The sequence below is a fragment of the Coloeus monedula genome (genome assembly GCF_965178545.1).
Source record: "Coloeus monedula genome assembly, chromosome: 2".
NCBI lineage: Eukaryota > Metazoa > Chordata > Aves > Passeriformes > Corvidae > Coloeus > Coloeus monedula.
The window spans coordinates 34513133-34530804 of NC_138782.1; the positions used below are offsets into that span (position 1 = coordinate 34513133).

The following is a 17672-nucleotide window of genomic DNA, read 5'->3' on the forward strand; positions in this document are numbered from 1 at the left end:
AGGAGGATCCTACTTGGGAAGCGTAGCTCACGGTTATCTAGTTGCTGTAAACTATGTGTCTAAATAGGTCAAGTTATGTCAGGACAGGAGGATGAGGAGGAAGTAAAACATTGACTAGTCAGAGCATACCATTGGAAAAGAAAACCCACACTTCACTTGGGGGAAGAGGCACACAGCTGGATTATTGAATTGCCTGTTACGTGTTCTGCAGAGTTAAATTTGACAGTTGTTGCTAAGGCTCTGTAGCAGGATGCTTGCCTGGAATGGGAAAAACAACTCAACGACTACTGGAAAAGCTATCCGTGGTAAGAAGGGGGTCATCATGCTGCTTATGGTGTTCAATAATGCTGAAACCAGTCTGTCCCATCAGTCCTGAAGTTAAATATCCTGATAGTGAGATGAAGATGTGGTAGCCCTGGTAAAATACCCAGATAAAGGAACAAACAAGTGATACTATTGATAGTTTATCTAAAGTTGCTGAGCTGATACAGCTGGCCTGGAGACATATGATTTACAATCAATAACTTCATACTATAAAAGCCCAGTCCCAAATTTTAAGGGCAGGGTCTTCTAACATACCCCTTCTTGGAGAGTATGTGTGGAGATTTCTCCCTGGGGATGCTGCTCAAGGTTGCTCCCATGTCTAAGCAAAAGAGATTAGTCCACATTCGTATGGGTGAGTAACATCATCTCTACTTAATTGTTTTTTTCCTAGCTTTAATACAATTGCTTTAAAACAGTTGCTTCAATATTGCATCATAGTGCACTGTTACAGCTGTTCTACCTCCCTATACTGTGTAGTAAATAATTCCGATTAAGATCTTTTTGTCCAATCATTATCCTAATAAACCATATATATTTATATATCTGGTTTGCCATCCTTAAATCCTCCAGGACAAAGTTGTATAAAGGTTCATTTACACCTATATAATCCTTTACACATAAACCACTGACAGTCTGGGGCTAAGACTGGATCCAGGCTCCTCTCTGAGAAGGATTTTAGAAAGCAAGGAGGCCCTGTCTGCACCTCATGACTCAATGGGAGGGCTTCTTCAATAAACTTTGGCTGAAGCTCCCACTCTACCTGTGACAGGCAAATTTTTCTTGCACAAGATTGTCAGATTGGTCTCGGACTCCACAGATCTGCATGAGTTAAACATCCCTTGTGATGGTTCCATTTCACTAGCACCCCTTCCCAACTCTTCCACTGATGCTGACAATGTATTGCTCTTAAAGTGTTTGATTATCACGCTACCTGACAGCTGTCTTCAAGGCAAAACAGCAGGTCTTGAACCTGCCATGCATCATCTGTGACTAGCTCAGCTGTAACCTGACATCTGCAAGTGCTTGATGCCATCCCAAGACAGGTAACAGTTCAGGGCATGACATCTCCAAGGGCACATCCAAGTACAACCAAGTAGAAGAAAGGATCCAGAGCTTAGAGCAAAGGAGAGCACACTGCTAGATATACAGGTCTGCTTTTGTCAATGAAAACCTTTTGTAAGTGAACAATATGAATACTTAACCTCCCTCTGTGGACGTGTACACACTGTGCACCTACCAGTAAGAGCGAAAATAATTTGGTATACACCACTTACATTTGTGTTCTAGTGAAAAGAGGACAAACTCTTTTCAAACTGAAGATTACCACTCTGTTACCGAGGGAAGCATTATCCTTCTCTGCAATATGCATAAGCACCAACATAATAAAATAAATATGTATTTTGCAAAATGAAATGAGAAGAAAAGCACAACAATATGGAAGAGTTACAGAGTAGAAGAATTTGCAGTCCTATGGAACCAGAGTATTTTCCTTCTACTCCTCTTCATTGGGAATACCTGTTCCACATCAGCCTATTTCATGAGCATTTTGAGGAATGCTCTTCTCTTGCACATTCTAGAAAGCATCTATTCATAAAAGAAACTTCCAAGAGCACATACAGAAAGTGAACATTAAAAGAGAAAGAAGAATACAGAAGATGTAGTGTGTCCTTCACAAAAGAAACCTTACACTAAAGTTTTAACCAAGTTGCCTGGCCCACAGATCAGGCCTCCCCTGTTTAAATCCTACTGACCAAATTTGTCAGAATGCACTACTTCCTTAGGACAGCATCATCATTCATGCACCTTTTTAATGGGATCTTTCTTGGTGGAAGAAGGCAAGAGGTATGATAGCTATTAAATTAGCATTAGAGTAGTCACAGTCCTGAAGGACTGGGTTGTCTTTTATCAGTTCCTGAATACAAAAGTCTGAAATAACTTTAAAGTAGTCACACTGCGTACAGCAATCAAAACGTGACACAAAGTTATTAAATGAGATAATCTGTTTTCTCTAAGAAGTCTAAAGACAACTAGAAGACATTCATCTCAGTGGCTGCACCAAAGAAGACTAATGCAGAAATGGATTTATATTTCCGTTCTTAAACAAAATTAACGTAGAAACCAAAAAGTATATACGAAGAGCCAAAGATATATTACAGATGACAAGGGCTTCCCCATCCTCTTCTCACAGTGTAACAGTTCTTTCCATGTAACAGCTAAGTCAAAAGCATAAGTCACTGGAATGGAACTTGATAGACAAATACATGACAGGATGAGGCAAGACTTGATCAGTCTCTTAGGAATGAGTGATTTGCTGTGAGGGTAGTACAACCCACGGCTCAACAGTGATGTCTTGTAAACAATAAAATGAAGGGCTTCATTCTGTGCCTTGTGGTTGTCTACATACACTGCTTTCCTACCCTGCCAACAGGACATTTCAGTGATTTGGACAGCAGTGCACCTGAAGAGGTGGAGATTCCTCTCTTGCTGCTGATTATATGTCTTTAAAGTCACTGCTGCTTCCCAGTTCTAAAACCCTTTATGCAAAAAGCCTGAAGAGGGAACAAACCAGAGACACTACATGAGAAGAACACTAGCTAAAGAACTCTGGAAGATTTCATCTCCTCCATCCCTATCTAATGGAAAATGGGCTACATAAACAGAGCAAGCTGATGGCCAGCAGGTAGCTTACAATGCACTTGCGGCCAACAGTGTCTGTGTCCCACCCTTTATTACCTTTAATGCCAAAGGCCTGAGATGACCCTTGCTGCCATATGAAATTCAAGAAGAAAACCCACACTGGCACTTCTTCCTGATATACCTATCTCCTGCCTGCTGGTGGGGATGGCCAAGTTCTCAAAAGGCTTGGGACATTCCCTCTTCTGCCTGAAATAAGGGAAACTGGTGTACACATGTAAACATGTAATTCACTAAGGAAAGGGCAATGATGCTATACAAACTATTTCATTACACCAAGCAGGTCACAAGCTATCATGGAAGTTTAGGTTTGTATACCAATTAGCCAGCATAATGGCAGTCTGTTTTCTCACAAACCCAATTTTGTTTTAGAGATCAAGCTTCTGTGCATTCATTTGGAAACCAAGATCCTTCTTCCAAATGCTCCTAGTTTCCAGCTCCAGCCTCTTCACAGAGTTCTTCCAGGTGCCCAGTCCATTCCTCCAGCAGCAGTCAACCAAACACCATTAGGTTGGTTCTGGGTAGCACACAGGCAATGAATCTGCAGTTACAGTGTTCAGATAACATAGTAGCTTTCACTATAGGAAGAATCCTCCTCAGAGTCCTCACTCTCACAACTGCTCCTTGACAAGATGGAGTAGGTGGAAGAAGGGACACCGTTGTCATTGTCTGTGGCTGGTTTCACCATCACATTCTGTTTCTCTGCATTTAAAACACACAGATACAAAAGTTAGCTGTGACCACTGTACCCACAAGTGTTAAATTACTACCTGTCCTTGAAACTATTCTATATCTTCTCACTGTCAGTTTGCAATAGGTCTTTCAAGCTGCAGGACAAAGGCCTTTTTCTTCTCAGTTTTCAACATAAAAGAACAAAGGTATGGGGTTTGTTTTCTTGTTTTCTTAAGTGTTCTAAAGTGCTCTATATGTCTTTTCCTATTAAGGTAACACAGATGAGGAGGAGACATTCTCCACCCCTTCACAGCACACAACTGGCAATGGAAGTGGCTAACTATTACAGTGCCTTGCCAGGTATGAGAGGGAAAGAAAAAATGTGTAAGGGACTCTCAAACAAGTAATGATTGTTCAGGACACTTACAGCCTCATCAAAAGTTTCATCTGTTTAAGACTGCAAGCTGTCCTTCTGGTGCCGGGGCTACTAAGACTCTTAGAAAGGTTTTTGGAAAGCCATGACAGCTTCTGAAGTGCCACTTGCAACATTATTCTTCTTTCAGCAGGTATATTTCTTAAGAATTAATTTTAAATAGACAGGTAGTTATCTTCATTTCAATCAAAATGTTTCCATCACTGAACAAAAAAAGGCAGAGAAATCATTTCACCTTCCAGCTGAAGCGTGTCACGGTGAATCTAAATGATTTCCTACAGGTAGATATTTCTGAAGATAGGTTGTGAACTCATTGGCTTTTTGCTCAAACAAGGATGAAGAGCATGGTTTAGCACACACTGGGCTCCAATGAAGGCACCACTTCAGCTAGTGCCCATTAGTTACCTGATGAGACACTTCAGGAGCGCTGTGGCACTCTGCAGATGCACACATTGCACAAGGGCTGCCTCAGAGGTAAAAGCAATTCTTGTAGCTGAGCTGGGCAGCCTCTGAGCAATGCAGCATTTCCTGAGGGAATCAGACTGAGAGGGTTGCACAGGTAACTAGGCTTGAACTAGCACTGCTTAGTGATGTCATTCTGTGTCACCATGGTGCATCTGAAAGGTTTCAAAAGCACCTTTCTTTTGGTAAAAGGCTTGATACATTGCAAAATTAAGGATCATGCACTCATCTCTATGAACGGAAAACAAGACAATTACTTAAGGGAACACAGCAATAGAAATTTAAGGGGTAGCAGGAAAAGACATCTACATTTCAGCACCTAGATACCAGTGTCAAGTGCTCTAGAAATAAATTTAGAAGAAAGAAGCAGATTAGGAATAACCCATACTGGAGGTTTTATTAAAGCTATCTCCATCATGCACAGTATTTTAGCAACAACTAGACAAGACATTATGCCCATAAGCCACAGTGGCTTTAACTGCACAAAAATAAACATGTCAGAGCAACTGTCAGTTCAGTCATACATTTATGTGATATACCAGTGTCTCTTTCAGAGATTTCCTACATAAATCTAGCACAGAGAAAAGAATTCAGAGCTTCTTGTCAGGTCTGTTGAGTTTCTGTAATTATATACTCCACAGTTTAATCAGAAGTGCCTGGTAAATTTTTCAAGGACCATTCTAAGTGATCTCTTTGAAAGAGCATAACCTTTAGCGTGGTTAAATTAAGCTGTCCCGCCAGACTGTGGAATTCATACTGAAGTCTCTTCCCAAATTTGTATTAATTTTGTTTTACTGTGCAGTAAAGCTAGTTATTCAAGAGATCTCATTATTACTTTTTTAGTGTTTCTGCAGCATTCCCCGAGCATCTTCTTGGTATATAGGTGCCAAAGAAAGTTGTACAAAATAGATGGAATAAGAGATTGTACTCGTCATGCCACATCCACCCACCTCTCACCTTTCCGCTCTCTGATAAGGGTCAGGCGATGCTCTTTCATTTCCACATCCAGGTTTTCTACCATCCTGTCAATGCAGTTATCCAGCACCAGAGAGCGCGTCTTTGACTTGATCTCCTGCCTGCAGATAGGGCACTCCCCTTTACGTTTCGTCCACTCATTGATACAGTAGGAGCAGAAGCTGTGAGCACAGTTCAGAGTGACCGCCTGTGGAATTCAGCACAAGGATACTGGTCAGAGCATGCTTGCACAGGCATTGTCGAGCAAAAACACAGGGAAGTGTTAGATGAATTTTTTGTATAAGGAAAGGGACTGGAGAGCCTAAAGCCTTTAGGGCCTTTGCAGGAGTCACACACAAACTCTCCCATGCCAGAGGTCAGGCCATTTTACAAGTCAGTTAATGGAGTCGTAGCAAGTCAAAATGCATTAATTTTATTACAAGTTTCCCCAATTTGAAAAGAATAAATTATGGAAAAACTCACATAACTTCAGAATAGCATCTTAATATACTGAGAAACCAGAAATTAAAATTTCAGCTAGCTCTTAAGCTGTTACAACAAGGCTAACACATCAGGTTTCCCACAGTAAAACATAATGTCATGAAACTGAACTTACAGCAAAGTAGAACAAAAATAACAGTCTACATGATGAGCATAGCCTATTACTTGTAGAATCAAATGAAAACAGGCCAATTTCACAAAGAAAGAGTTTATCTGAACAATATAAACATCTCAGGACTTGATTGAATACCGTACTTCCCCTCCTTTACTAACCTCTCCATATATCTAAACCTCACACAGTCCAACCCTAGTCATCTTAAAGCAAGGCCCACTACAAAATAATTCTTGCCCAAGTAGCTGTCAGCAGCAACTCAGAGCACCAGTTTAAAAACCCACGCAAGTGCTCCAAACTCATGTGCATTCAAGGATTAAGCACTCATGTTTATGCAAGTAGAGACATTAAAGCTGAACCTGCTGTCAAGCAAAGAGTCAGGGCAGACAGAACAGATTTCTGGATTGACTCTTTCCCACAACTCACTGTGGGTCTGTTGGGACTGTTAAACAAGTGAAGTAAAGAAAAAGGCTTAAATATTGCTTTAATAGAACTATGGAAAGCTTCTCAAGTCTCTTTTTTACTGCAAACCCATACAGGTTTAAACATACCTCGATAAAGTGCTCAGAACAGATTGTGCACTGCAACTCATTCTCCAACACATCATTCATCTGATTCAACACCTCTTCTTTTTGGGCTCTCACCTTTTCCTTCTCCTCCTAGTGGAAAAGTACATGGGGTTGTGTATCAACAAAGAACAAGGTTTTTCTCAATTGGCAGAAGTGTGTGTGTAGGGGAAGAAAATCATACTGCAAATCTCCACATGTCAAGTGGAGTGGAGATCTATTATATACCCAGATCTGTAACCTCTCTCCTCTTTGTAGTCTCAGCAATACTGAGAATATTCCCATCCACTACAGAGAACTTGGAAGGAAGAACAGCAGCCATTACCAAAATTCCTTTCAGCCTAAAGGAACTACCACCTGAGCAATCTTTTTCAACTTGTTCCTGGCAAGAGTTTGGCTTTAATCAACTTATTTTTGATGCCTGATATAAAAAGCAAAACACTCAACAGACAAAACACCTCAAATGTTTAAAAAAGGAAGCACTGAAGTTTAAAACATTTACTTGCATTTAACAACCCAATAATCTTTTTATTTACTTGTTAAGAGTTAAATTAGGCTGATTAGGCTAGGTACCCGCTCCATCTTCTAAAAATAACAGAAAAATTCTTCTAATTGAAGCTATAGTTGAAACAGCAACAAATTTCCAAAGATGACATTAAAAAAACCAGCAAATTGTCAGTGGTGCATAATTTCTAAAAACTAAGACACAGGAAAGGATCTCCTTAATTATTTTCCACTCATCACTTTGTGTCAAGGGCAGGAAGAACTGTGGCTTATCTCATTCATTATTCAAACTCCATGTTGCTTCAGTCCTACACTCCCTTATAGAATTGCTGACACACTGCAGTTTTACTTGAATGCGCTTTAACTGAAAATGAAGAGCCTCACTTTTCAAACACTTTTGGTTTGTCGGTGGGCTTTTTCCTGTTGTTTTTGGTTTGGGGTTTTTTGTTTGTTTTTTAAATAAAAGGTGCAGTGGGCCCACTTCTCTCCCACAATGCACAGTTCAGGTGCTTTGGGCTTTCTTCGTGATCGAGAAAGATCTAGTAACAACTGTTCAATACTAATTTATGAAAAGAGCAAGGTGCCACCTCCCCCAGTGCTGGAAACCAGAGTCAGCTGCCACCTCAAAACACAGAAATTTTGCACTATAGGAATCCAGGCAGAGCCAAAGCAAATGTTAAACCACTTCCTCTGCTGCAGCATATCATGTTTCACTTATGATTAAAACTAAGAATGCAGTTATTCCTTACCTTGGTTTCTTCAAGTTCTTTATTCTTGGCTCGAATTATCTCCTCAAAATCTTTTTTATTACGATTCAGTTCTTCCATCAAAGCACGATGCTGTAACAATACCATTCCAGAAGTTATAAGAACGCCATTATAAGCTATCCTATTAAAAATACATGGCCATAGTCATAAGGTTCAGCATACTCATTTCTCCTAATCTCCTCCTAGAGCAGCAACACATATGAGTTGAGGTGTTAAGGCAGTTTATCCATAACTTAAAATTGGAATGTACTGCCAGTTATTTAGGACCTTCCCAGTGCCATCACACTTTGCATTCCCTCCTCCAGGTTACTCTTTCATTTCAGTTAGGTTTTACAGTCACGTAAGGCAAAGTCCTTGTCTTCTACCAAGAGGCCACAATACTTGGAAAGATTTAAATATCTGAGTTACATAGTTACACCAAACCTAGACCCATAATCACTTGCCTCTTGCAGGACCTGGGCCAGCTGCTCCTTCAGATTCTCTTCCCCTTGTTGCCACTTTTCTCCCTGGGTGGGGGTGGGGGGGTAAGAAGTGGGACAAAAAAAAAAAAGACTTGAAGAACGTAAGAGACAGAAAATTACTGCTCTGCATACTCTCTTTAGAGGATATGCTTAAAGAAACAACACTGATTTTCAACAAATGGTGAGATGTTCTGCTCTAGTGTTACATGTGTACAACAGAAATTAGAGCTATCATTTACTGTGAAGAGTTAAAATGGATATATCATTCACAGTTCCTTATTTGGAATACCTCTGCATTATTCTAGCTCAAAAGGCACCAGCGTATTCATAGCAGCAAAGAGATCATGAACGGTTTAAAAGCTGCAACTCTATCTTTGCGCACATTCAAAGAGGTCAGAGATACCTAAAGCTCCACGTAAACTTCCTACTATTTCTAAGGACACAACTCCAAAGTTTCTGTATTTCTGATACTGGTATCTTTACATTAAGGAAGACTTTAAGGAAGTAACTGATAAATCATTAAACTCACTCCAAGACAAATCCTTACTTTCTTTAAACCAGATTTTGAGCAGTCTCAAGTTTGAACATATTTTGGTCTGTTACCAAAAAAGCAACTCATCACATACACTTACTGCTTAAAGGTACTTACAGATTGCAAGAAAGGGTTTTTTGGAAGTAGGAAAAGAATCTCCCTCCCTCCAAGGATTAAGGCATGCAATATTTCATTGATTGTAAAGACAGTGCATTTGCCATGCAAACTGGGCATTATTTCAGCCATATACTGAGAGAAATTCACACTTAAAGTTATTACTTTTCAACTTGTCTTCTTCGTAACCATGAGAGATCAGGCAAAGACTTTCATTTTTTATTTAAAAACATGCTTCTTTACCAACTGAAATGCTTTATTTTGCACCTTTTTTAAATTCCCCATGCAGCCAAATCTCTTCTGTCTCTGCACTTTCTTTTGGTACGTGCACTATGTTACATACTAAGTTAAAGTACTTCCACGATAATTTTAGCAGAGGTAATTCACACAAACACTACTTATGTTACTGTATAGCTCAAGAGCTATTTTGGATCAATGCCTTATACGAGGCATTCCATAAATGTGAAGACACAGGCCAAAATTATTACCACCACTATACCTCTAGCTTCTGCTGCTCTTTACAGAATGTCCTCTCCAGCTCTTCCACCTGCTGCTGCTGATGCTCTTGTTCCATGCAGAGTTGGTTCTGCAACTCCTGCAGCTCCTGTTCCATTACCAGGATCTCCTTCTGATCACATTTCCTGTGCTTCTGTTTCACATTTAGAACTGCAGTCTGCTTCTCCTGCACTTTGACCTTTAATTTCATTGTATCTACTAGAGATTTCCTCAGCATTTTCAAGCCAGTCCATGACTCTGCAAGACTGGAGCCTTTCTGGTCATTCTGGGGGACAGTCACAGCTTTCTTGGAGTGAACAGGGCTACCAGGCACTGGACCACTATCGCCCTCACTGGGTCCAGGAGAGGGCAGCTTGACATCCATCTTCTCTGTTAGCCGTTTGGCCTCTTCCACCTGTCCCCATGATTTATCCAAAGGTTCATTGTCACAGGACATTCTGTCTCTTTTGCATCTGGAGTTTGAAGGGCCTTCTGATGCAGATGTCTCCAATTCCTCCAAACTAAATTTACGTTTAGTTCTTGAACTCTTAGCTTTCCCCAGGTCACTTCTTTGGGCTAAAAAGGGTCTAATTTTCTCCCATTCATCTTGAATTACTTCGTACTCATATTCAGCAGTCTCTCTGTTTTCCAAAGGCACTCCCAACTGGATACGGTCTCCTTCAGCAATAGGATAGACTTTTGATGGATCCAGGCGCTGTTTGTTAAGCCAGACTCCATTTAGACTCTGCCAATAAACACAGAATCACCAAAATTTAATATGTAGTTACAGAGTCCTCTGCAAGTTATTTCTGGAAACTGTAAATAAACACAGCCAACCTCTTCAGTGCTTCAATCAGAACAAGCCACCTCTTTAAATAAACCTTGTAATATCCAATTTATTGGCTCAGTGTTCCATTTATTACAGTTACTGCATTGTATTATTTACTGCACATTATTCTTGCATTATAGATTTTGTGTACAAGCACCAAGAACATTTTGACACACATGCTTATGCAGAAGGAAAACAATGAACTCTGAGGGGAAAAACCTGCACAAAAACTTCAGAAATAAGAACTAACTAATAAAAAGACTCCACAATAGATCATTGTAAGGAACATGGAATACTGCAGTAATTATTCTTGACAATGAATGCTACCTGAAATTCCAGGGAAAAAAACAGGAAAGAAAAAGAAGCATTGGTTATACTCCTTGAAGGAAACAAAGTTTTCCATAAATACAAGGAGAATATAAAGAAGAAGGAAAATGTTCTTCTAGAGATAATGTTCAAAGCACAAAAAAGGTTTTAATATTAGCTCAAGAAATAGTTTTTGAAAACAGCAAAACTGGTCTGTGCTCATGATGAATTGCAGAAACACTAGGAACTGACATATCTCAACGAGATTCAGTGGAACGAGCTGACCGACTGGTCAACAGTGACTGGTCAACAGTGATGATACAGAGGAAGTGTTAATAGTTAATCTATGGTAGATGTTTCTTATCATGCAGTACCATTAAGTTTTCAAGTTTATACATGTACTACAAGAGGCTTTTGTTTAAGAGCAGTGTAATTTTAATAGTAGCCACTCCATTCCTTTCTGACCAATCTGCTGTTGACCCAAACATCCTTCAAATCTGCATGATGTGTTGAACATTTTTGTTCTACCAGTGCTGTTTTAAAGCAAATTATCCATTTTACAGTTTTCACACTGAATGAGAAAGTGGAGAGATCATGACATAAAAAAACAGATTACTGAAGTCAAAGTGAGACCCAGGTGAGGACTTTGACATCCATGTTTTATTCTAATCAGCTGAGAAGAACTTTCAGGAGAAGCTTGTTTGAACACAACATGAAACGTGGTTTTTCTAACACTAGATTCTTGTTGAAGTTTATTATAATTAAAGAACATTATCCTTTTGAAAAGATAAGATTTTATGTCAAAATTCATAGGGTATTTTTTAAGAAAGCGACACAAAACAGGTTCACAGACTGCAAAGTACCCTTGGCAGGGCCACAATGGTCTGAAAAATGCTAAACCAAGAGGTGGGTCTACATACAGAAGGTAATACAGTTTGCATCCCAACTGCAGCAGACTGAAATTTCCTGCTGGAAGTGCACAACAGGCAAGACACATTCCCATGGACTTCTATCACACTTATATCATACTGTATCATAGCCCATACATTGCTAGATCCCAAACAATGGATTCCATTCAATGAATCTCACAGTCCAGGGTCTTCAATTGGTCTCTGTACCTTGTTATCCTTGACAGTCCACTGCCCTTCTGCATTCTGCTGGAAGACACAGTGTTTACGAGAGATCATCAAGGGACAGGTTTTTGACACCAGCTGGTACGTGATATCTAATCCTCGGCCTATGGTTACCTAAAAATAAAGTAGTTTAGTAACTGCAATCAGCAATGACATGGTAAATTCAGTTTATGTCATTTCAATTTAAGTACAGCAAAAATCTAGATCAACATCTTATGGTTATTTCCAAAAATTCTGGCATAATATGATTTTCTTTCATTTCTATCTACATTTAAGAGTAGATAGAAAATGGAAACTTATAAAGTTTTAAGTATTATCTTTCTCTCCCACTGAGGAAAATTTGATTTCTCTGAGGCACATTACAGCCTTGGTTTCATGGAAATCTTCCTCAGCAGCAAAGCTGCTCAAAGCCACTCACAAACCATCTGTGTCCCACCTCAGTCATTACCTAACCAAACACCATTTCTTCAAACCAGCAGTACTGCGTGTGGGTCTCAAGATTACTTCTTACCCTCTTCTTTTGCTGGTTGCATCTGTTCAACCGTTTGTGATCAGGAAAGATACAGGGAAAAATAGCCCAGAAAAGTGCCATCAAAAAAGTGCACACTCCAAATTGCTTTAAATACATGATACTTTTGTCAATCCCACCATCGATCTTATGGCTCAGAATCTAAGCTACATGCCAGTAGATACATAACCAGTAGTGAAAGTAATCTAAATAACTGGATTAGACTCTAATAGTATCTTCTGGAAGAAGGCACATAATTTAATTGTACCATTGCACAGTATCTTATTAAATCTCATCTAATTTCAGATTGCCATTTAAAGCACACCCCTGCTCTCCCTCTCTCTGCTGCCTCCTCTGCACACTTCTCTCAATTCATCTGTGCACTGCACTACCTGAGCAGGTCTCACCTTGAGTTTAGAGCAAGAACTCAGACTCCCATGTCATAACCAAAGGCAAAGAAGCAAAATAAGATGACAAAAGCAAACTTAACCACGTTGGTGCCTACCACTTAAATGTTTCATATAGATTAGTGTTCTGTCAACATGGATTGCATATGTAAGAGGTACAGAGACTCGAGTGGATAAAGACTCCTCTCTTCAGAGGGATTCAAACATAAAATCAGCTTTGCACTTGTTCCTGCAGTGGCATCCTCAGAGCCCAGTCAGACACATCTGCAGCGCCTCACACACCAATACGAGTGAGAGAAAGCAGGACCAGTCACAGAACTCCCTCTTGATCAAGTTCATTTAGCAAACAGGGGTCCAAGATGTTACCACTCGCCTGCTGGAGTTCAGTGCTGCTCACAGCAGTACTGGCAAGTCAGAGCACACCCCCACACCTCAGCAGTGTCCTTCAGCACCAAAGTGGTCACAGCACCAAGCCTGACAGGGTTCAAGAAGTGTTTGGACAACACTCTCAGGCATGTGGTGTGATTCTTAGGGCTGTCCTGTGCAGAGTCAGGAGTTGGACTCAGTGAACCTCGTGGGTCCCTACCAACTCAGGATATTCTACGATTATGATTTAAATCCCCAGAAAAAGCTGTTCGCGCTCTCTGGCCTGGCCATACCTACAGCACCAGAATGCCATCAGCCTCCCTGCTGCCTCTGACAACCACTGTGCAGACAATCAGAGCAGTAACATCCTAAACTGGATTCTCTACACAACTATCAGCAGCCTGGCTGCAAGTTCTCTAGACGTGTTATCTCCAGTCCTTCACCGAGCATATCTGCACACCTCAGGGTTTCAAGTCCATGATGGGAAAGTAACAAAAGTACACATTTGCTTAAGGATGGGTGCCTTTTGCAGTGTGTGAGCACAAAGGCATTGGCCACAGCATCACCACACCACCTACCTACCTGGTTTTGACCACCAGAAGAGCAATCCTTTTACACTGCCCCAACCTCACCACATGTCTTTGCCTGCTGGGTTTCAGGGAAGAATACCGGGGCCCGTTTTTCAATTAAAAAACGCGATCGCTGAAAAAACGGCTATTTCTGTACCGCACCAAAACATAACCAAACAATTTAAATGCGACCTCGTTTACACCTGAATGCCTTACGCCTTATGTACTGTTAACCTCGCCAAAGCATCGCCTTGTTACTTAGGCTACAGACTCCCTTCCTTCTCACTTACGTTACCGTCACACGAACAACTCTATCTAAATGCGACACAGTTTAAAGATATAAACAAGCGAAGGCTTGGCCAAGGCGACTCCAGCACCCTCGGGCGTTACCGGGGCGTTACCGGCGGGGAGGCCGGGCGGCCCCTCCGAACGGCCACGAACGGCGGCTGCTCCTTAAGCGCGACGAGGCGGTGCTTCTTCCTCCTGGGAAGCGCTGTAAGAAAGAAGGAGACCCCCGAAACTGCGTCCCGAGAGCCGTGCCCACCCGCCCGCCCCGAGGAGCCGGAGCCCGGCGCGTCTCACCTGCGTGCCGGCCTCCAGCAGCAGCCAGTCGCAGCTGGCCCCGACGCGGCGGAGGCACCAGGCCAGGCGCGGCACCCCGCGCACCGCCATGGCGCCCGCCCGCCCACCGCGACCGGCCGGAGCGATCGCTGCTGCTGCGGAGGCGGCGGGGACGGGACGGGACGGGACGGGACGGGACGGGACGGCCGCCCCTGACTGAGTCCGGGCCGAGACGGGAAGCCGCGCGTGCGCCGCAGCAGCCCGCTGGGACGATGGCGCGGCGCTTTCCCACTGTCCCGCGGTGCCTCCCCGCAGTCCCGCCGCCCTCCTGCGTGTCCCGCCTTCCACTCGCACCGCCCCTTCCGGGCGTCCCGGCGCTGCCATCCGCCGTGGGCCGCCATGGCTGCGGCCGCCCGGTTGCGGCGGCGGCTGCTGCTGGCGGTGCCGTGGCGCTGGCGCTGCAGCCCCTGCCGCGGCGGTGCCGCCTGCCCGTCGGCGGGGCACATCCGCGCCGCCTTCCTGCGCTTCTTCGAGGAGCGCCACGGCCACCGCCGCCTGCCCTCGGCCTCCGTGCGGCCCCGCGGCGACCCGCGCCTTCTCTTCGTAAACGCGGGCATGAACCAGGTGCTTTCCCCGCTCCCGCTCCTCCCCTCCTCCGGCTCCCCGGCGCTTCCGCGTCTCCAGAGGAGCGCGGCCGGGCTTGGGGTGTCCCCTACCAAGGAGGTCTCCGGTGGTGCTTTGGGCTCCCCGCGCCGCCGTCCTCCCGGACGCCTCTCGTAGTGCCGTAGTGCTGTGGGAGTCTCCCTCACTGGCTGTAGTTAAGAACTGTCTGAACACAATCCTGTGCCATGTGTTCTAGAACGAACTTGCTTAAGCAGGGAGGTTGGACCAGATGACCCACTGTGGTCCCTTCCAGCGTGACCCGTTCTGTGTTTCAGGAGCCCCAGGCGCAGCCCCCTGCGCTGGGTGGCATCTGTCAATAGCGAATGTCTCTCATTTCCAGTTCAAGCCCATTTTCCTGGGCACGGTGCACCCCCAGAGCGAGCTGGCCCAGCACCGGCGGGTGGTGAACAGCCAGAAGTGTGTGCGTGCCGGAGGGAAGCACAACGATCTGGAGGATGTGGGCCGAGATACTTACCATCACACATTCTTCGAGATGCTGGGGAATTGGTCCTTTGGGGATTACTTTAAGGTGAGGTGATAGGAGTGAACCCTTTCTAGGGGAAAACGCAGCCTTTCTTTTGGAGTTGTGCTGTAGTGCCATAGGAATGTGTGCAGAAGGTGTTTTGGTAAGGTCCAAATTACTTCCTGGGAGCTCTGTGGCCTGGAGCAGAGATGGTCAGCTGATGGGCTCTGTCACTAAATGTGCCCTGCAGACTCTCAAAGCACTCAGCCTTTTACAGCTGTGACCAACACATAAAAATCAAGGTTTTCTGTGAGAATGCCAGTGTTGACCATTTAATATGGTGAAAAGATGTTACCAGTTCATTTGATGCTTATTACTAGTAAGTTTGAAAAGGGAAGAAGAATAAAGAATGCTAGGTTTTTTAGCTGGTGAATGAATACATTTTTTCTGTGAAAAAAAAAATATCCATGTAACTCTGCTGGTGAGCACATAGATGCACACCATGCTGAAGGTCTCATAACATTTTAGGAATGTCACTTTTCTGCTGGCAGCAATGATCTGTCTCACTCTCCTGACCCTCATCCTGCTCTTTGAAATACACTTGAAAATGAGAAAAGGAGAGAAACAGCTGAAATTAACGTCTTTGTTGTTTGACTCCCATTCTAAAGACCCTTCCTGAATTACTGTGCTTCGTTTATGTTCCCTACCTGCTCAGGAGGAGGCATGTAGCATGGCCTGGGAGCTCTTGACAGAGGTCTATGAGATCCCCAGAGATCGTCTCTACGTCACCTATTTTGGTGGAGACCCCTCGCTGGGGCTGAGCGCAGATGAGGAGTGCAGGGACGTGTGGCTCCGCCTGGGGTAAGCGTGTTAGAGAAGAGGTTCTGAGCAGCAGGTGCTGACATTTCACTTTGCACAGTTTTGCATTTGCTCTTTAGTTCATCAGCTATAGGGGCCAGAGATTATGTTTTAAACCCATTTTGTTTCTGGTTTCTTTGGGCTGTTAGAAGGCAGCTGGGCTCTGAGCTCACTGGGTCTCTTGAACTTTTGGTTCATTCTCAGATAGTATCGGTAGGGATGGGTATGTACCTAAAACTGGCTGGCGTGGATGAAGTGCATACAGGATCTCCAGTCCTTTGCTTCCTCTGCATGGTGAGAGTACATTCTCCTCTGAAAGCTAGCAATGGTTGTTTCAGTGAGAGGGTGCAGCCGTTGCAGAGAGCACTGCTGTGCTTTGGGAGCTTAGTCCAGGCTGCATGTACCCAAGGCTGCTTTGAACCCAAGACAGCCAGCTCTGTGCCACTGATGGTGTTCAGGTCTTGCCTCTGCTCCAAGGAGCAAGGTGCTCCATAGACCTAGTGGAGAGCCTGTCTCGGTCAGCAGGGGCCAGGCTGTGTTTGCCAGTCATTCTGGGCTGAGACTAGGGTCCTGTCTGCTTTGGCCCACTTAATCTTGCTAAGGAGAGTAATTCTCTGTGAACAGAAGCAGAGGAATTCTAATGTGTTTGCTTATTGAGTCTGTAGTAGGAAGAAAGGATTCCTTTCTTCCAACTTTCTCTGTGATCTAGGCTACTGTGTGATTTGTGTATATGCTTCAGCACTGCCACCTCTGTTGTTTGCCTTTCCAGGGTGCCTGCCAGTCACGTGCTTCCTTACTCATTGAAGGACAACTTCTGGGAGATGGGGGACACAGGTCCCTGCGGTCCCTGCACAGAGATCCACTATGACCATGTGGGTGGTGGCAGAAATGCTGCAGCACTGGTGAACCAGGGCAACCCCGATGTAGTGGAGATCTGGAACTTGGTCTTCATGCAGTACAGCAGGTACCAGGCATCTCATCTGAACTCCAGAGCCTTTCTCCCTAGCCTGACTCCAAAATCATGTGTATATTCTCAGACTTGCCACTGTTTTCCAGGAGGTGGCAATACCAGGAGCAAGAGAGAAGCTATGGGGATTTGAGCATGGCTCTTGGTCCTCTTTGCTTTGTTTCCCTGTCTTCTTCAACCTTCACTGCTAGTACTGTATCCTGCAGCTCTAGGGAAGAGGAGAGAGATCCAGCAGGCAGGAATTGTGCAGCAAGATTGATTTATTTAATTATTTTACAAACTCTTTTATAGACTTTTTTCTTCATAGTCTAATTGGTCAAAGGATCAGCCACCCCCTGGGGTGATTGGCTAGAATCCTAAAACATCCATTGTCAAAATATTTTTCTACTGTACCATAAACATAGTCCTAGAAGGTCGCAGGTGTTCATGGTTTACAGAACTCTGCAAATAT

General features: G+C 43.6%; 2 protein-coding genes across 3 annotated transcripts in view; one reads left to right on the top strand and one right to left on the bottom strand.

Moving 5' to 3' along the window:
* Positions 1 to 1629: 1629 nt before the first annotated feature.
* Positions 1630 to 14564, bottom strand: RNF8 (ring finger protein 8). 2 transcript variants are annotated; one of them, XM_082276621.1, is made up of 8 exons: positions 14292 to 14564; positions 11845 to 11973; positions 9596 to 10336; positions 8433 to 8495; positions 7972 to 8061; positions 6704 to 6811; positions 5543 to 5747; positions 1630 to 3720 (listed from the first exon to the last, which is right to left on the bottom strand). In XM_082276621.1, exons 1-8 carry the CDS (start codon positions 14379 to 14381, stop codon positions 3575 to 3577), a joined length of 1572 nt encoding a protein of 523 aa, XP_082132747.1. In that variant the 5' UTR covers positions 14382 to 14564; the 3' UTR covers positions 1630 to 3574. The 2 variants fall into 2 exon arrangements, with proteins under 2 accessions (XP_082132747.1, XP_082132748.1); XM_082276622.1 differs by having other exon boundaries at positions 5536 to 5747.
* Positions 14565 to 14619: 55 nt separating this feature from the next.
* Positions 14620 to 17672, top strand: part of AARS2 (alanyl-tRNA synthetase 2, mitochondrial) — an 18765-nt gene continuing 15712 nt past the window's right edge. The window contains exons 1-4 of the mRNA XM_082276620.1: positions 14620 to 14894; positions 15274 to 15462; positions 16112 to 16257; positions 17024 to 17218. Coding sequence (XP_082132746.1) covers positions 14670 to 14894; positions 15274 to 15462; positions 16112 to 16257; positions 17024 to 17218 — 755 coding nt within the window. The 5' untranslated portion in view covers positions 14620 to 14669. The remainder of the gene's footprint in view (positions 14895 to 15273; positions 15463 to 16111; positions 16258 to 17023; positions 17219 to 17672) is intronic.

Excerpts from the sequence above, each read along its gene's own strand:
- RNF8 (XM_082276621.1), bottom strand. The coding sequence starts at position 14,381 with ATGGCGGTGCGCGGGGTGCCGCGCCTGGCCTGGTGCCTCCGCCGCGTC. Across the intron at positions 6,812-7,971 it reads AAGAACTTGAAGAAACCAAG|GAGGAGAAGGAAAAGGTGAG; the intron begins GTAAGGAATAAC and ends CTTTTCCACTAG. Across the intron at positions 5,748-6,703 it reads GTTCTGAGCACTTTATCGAG|GCGGTCACTCTGAACTGTGC; the intron begins GTATGTTTAAAC and ends TGAATTCCACAG.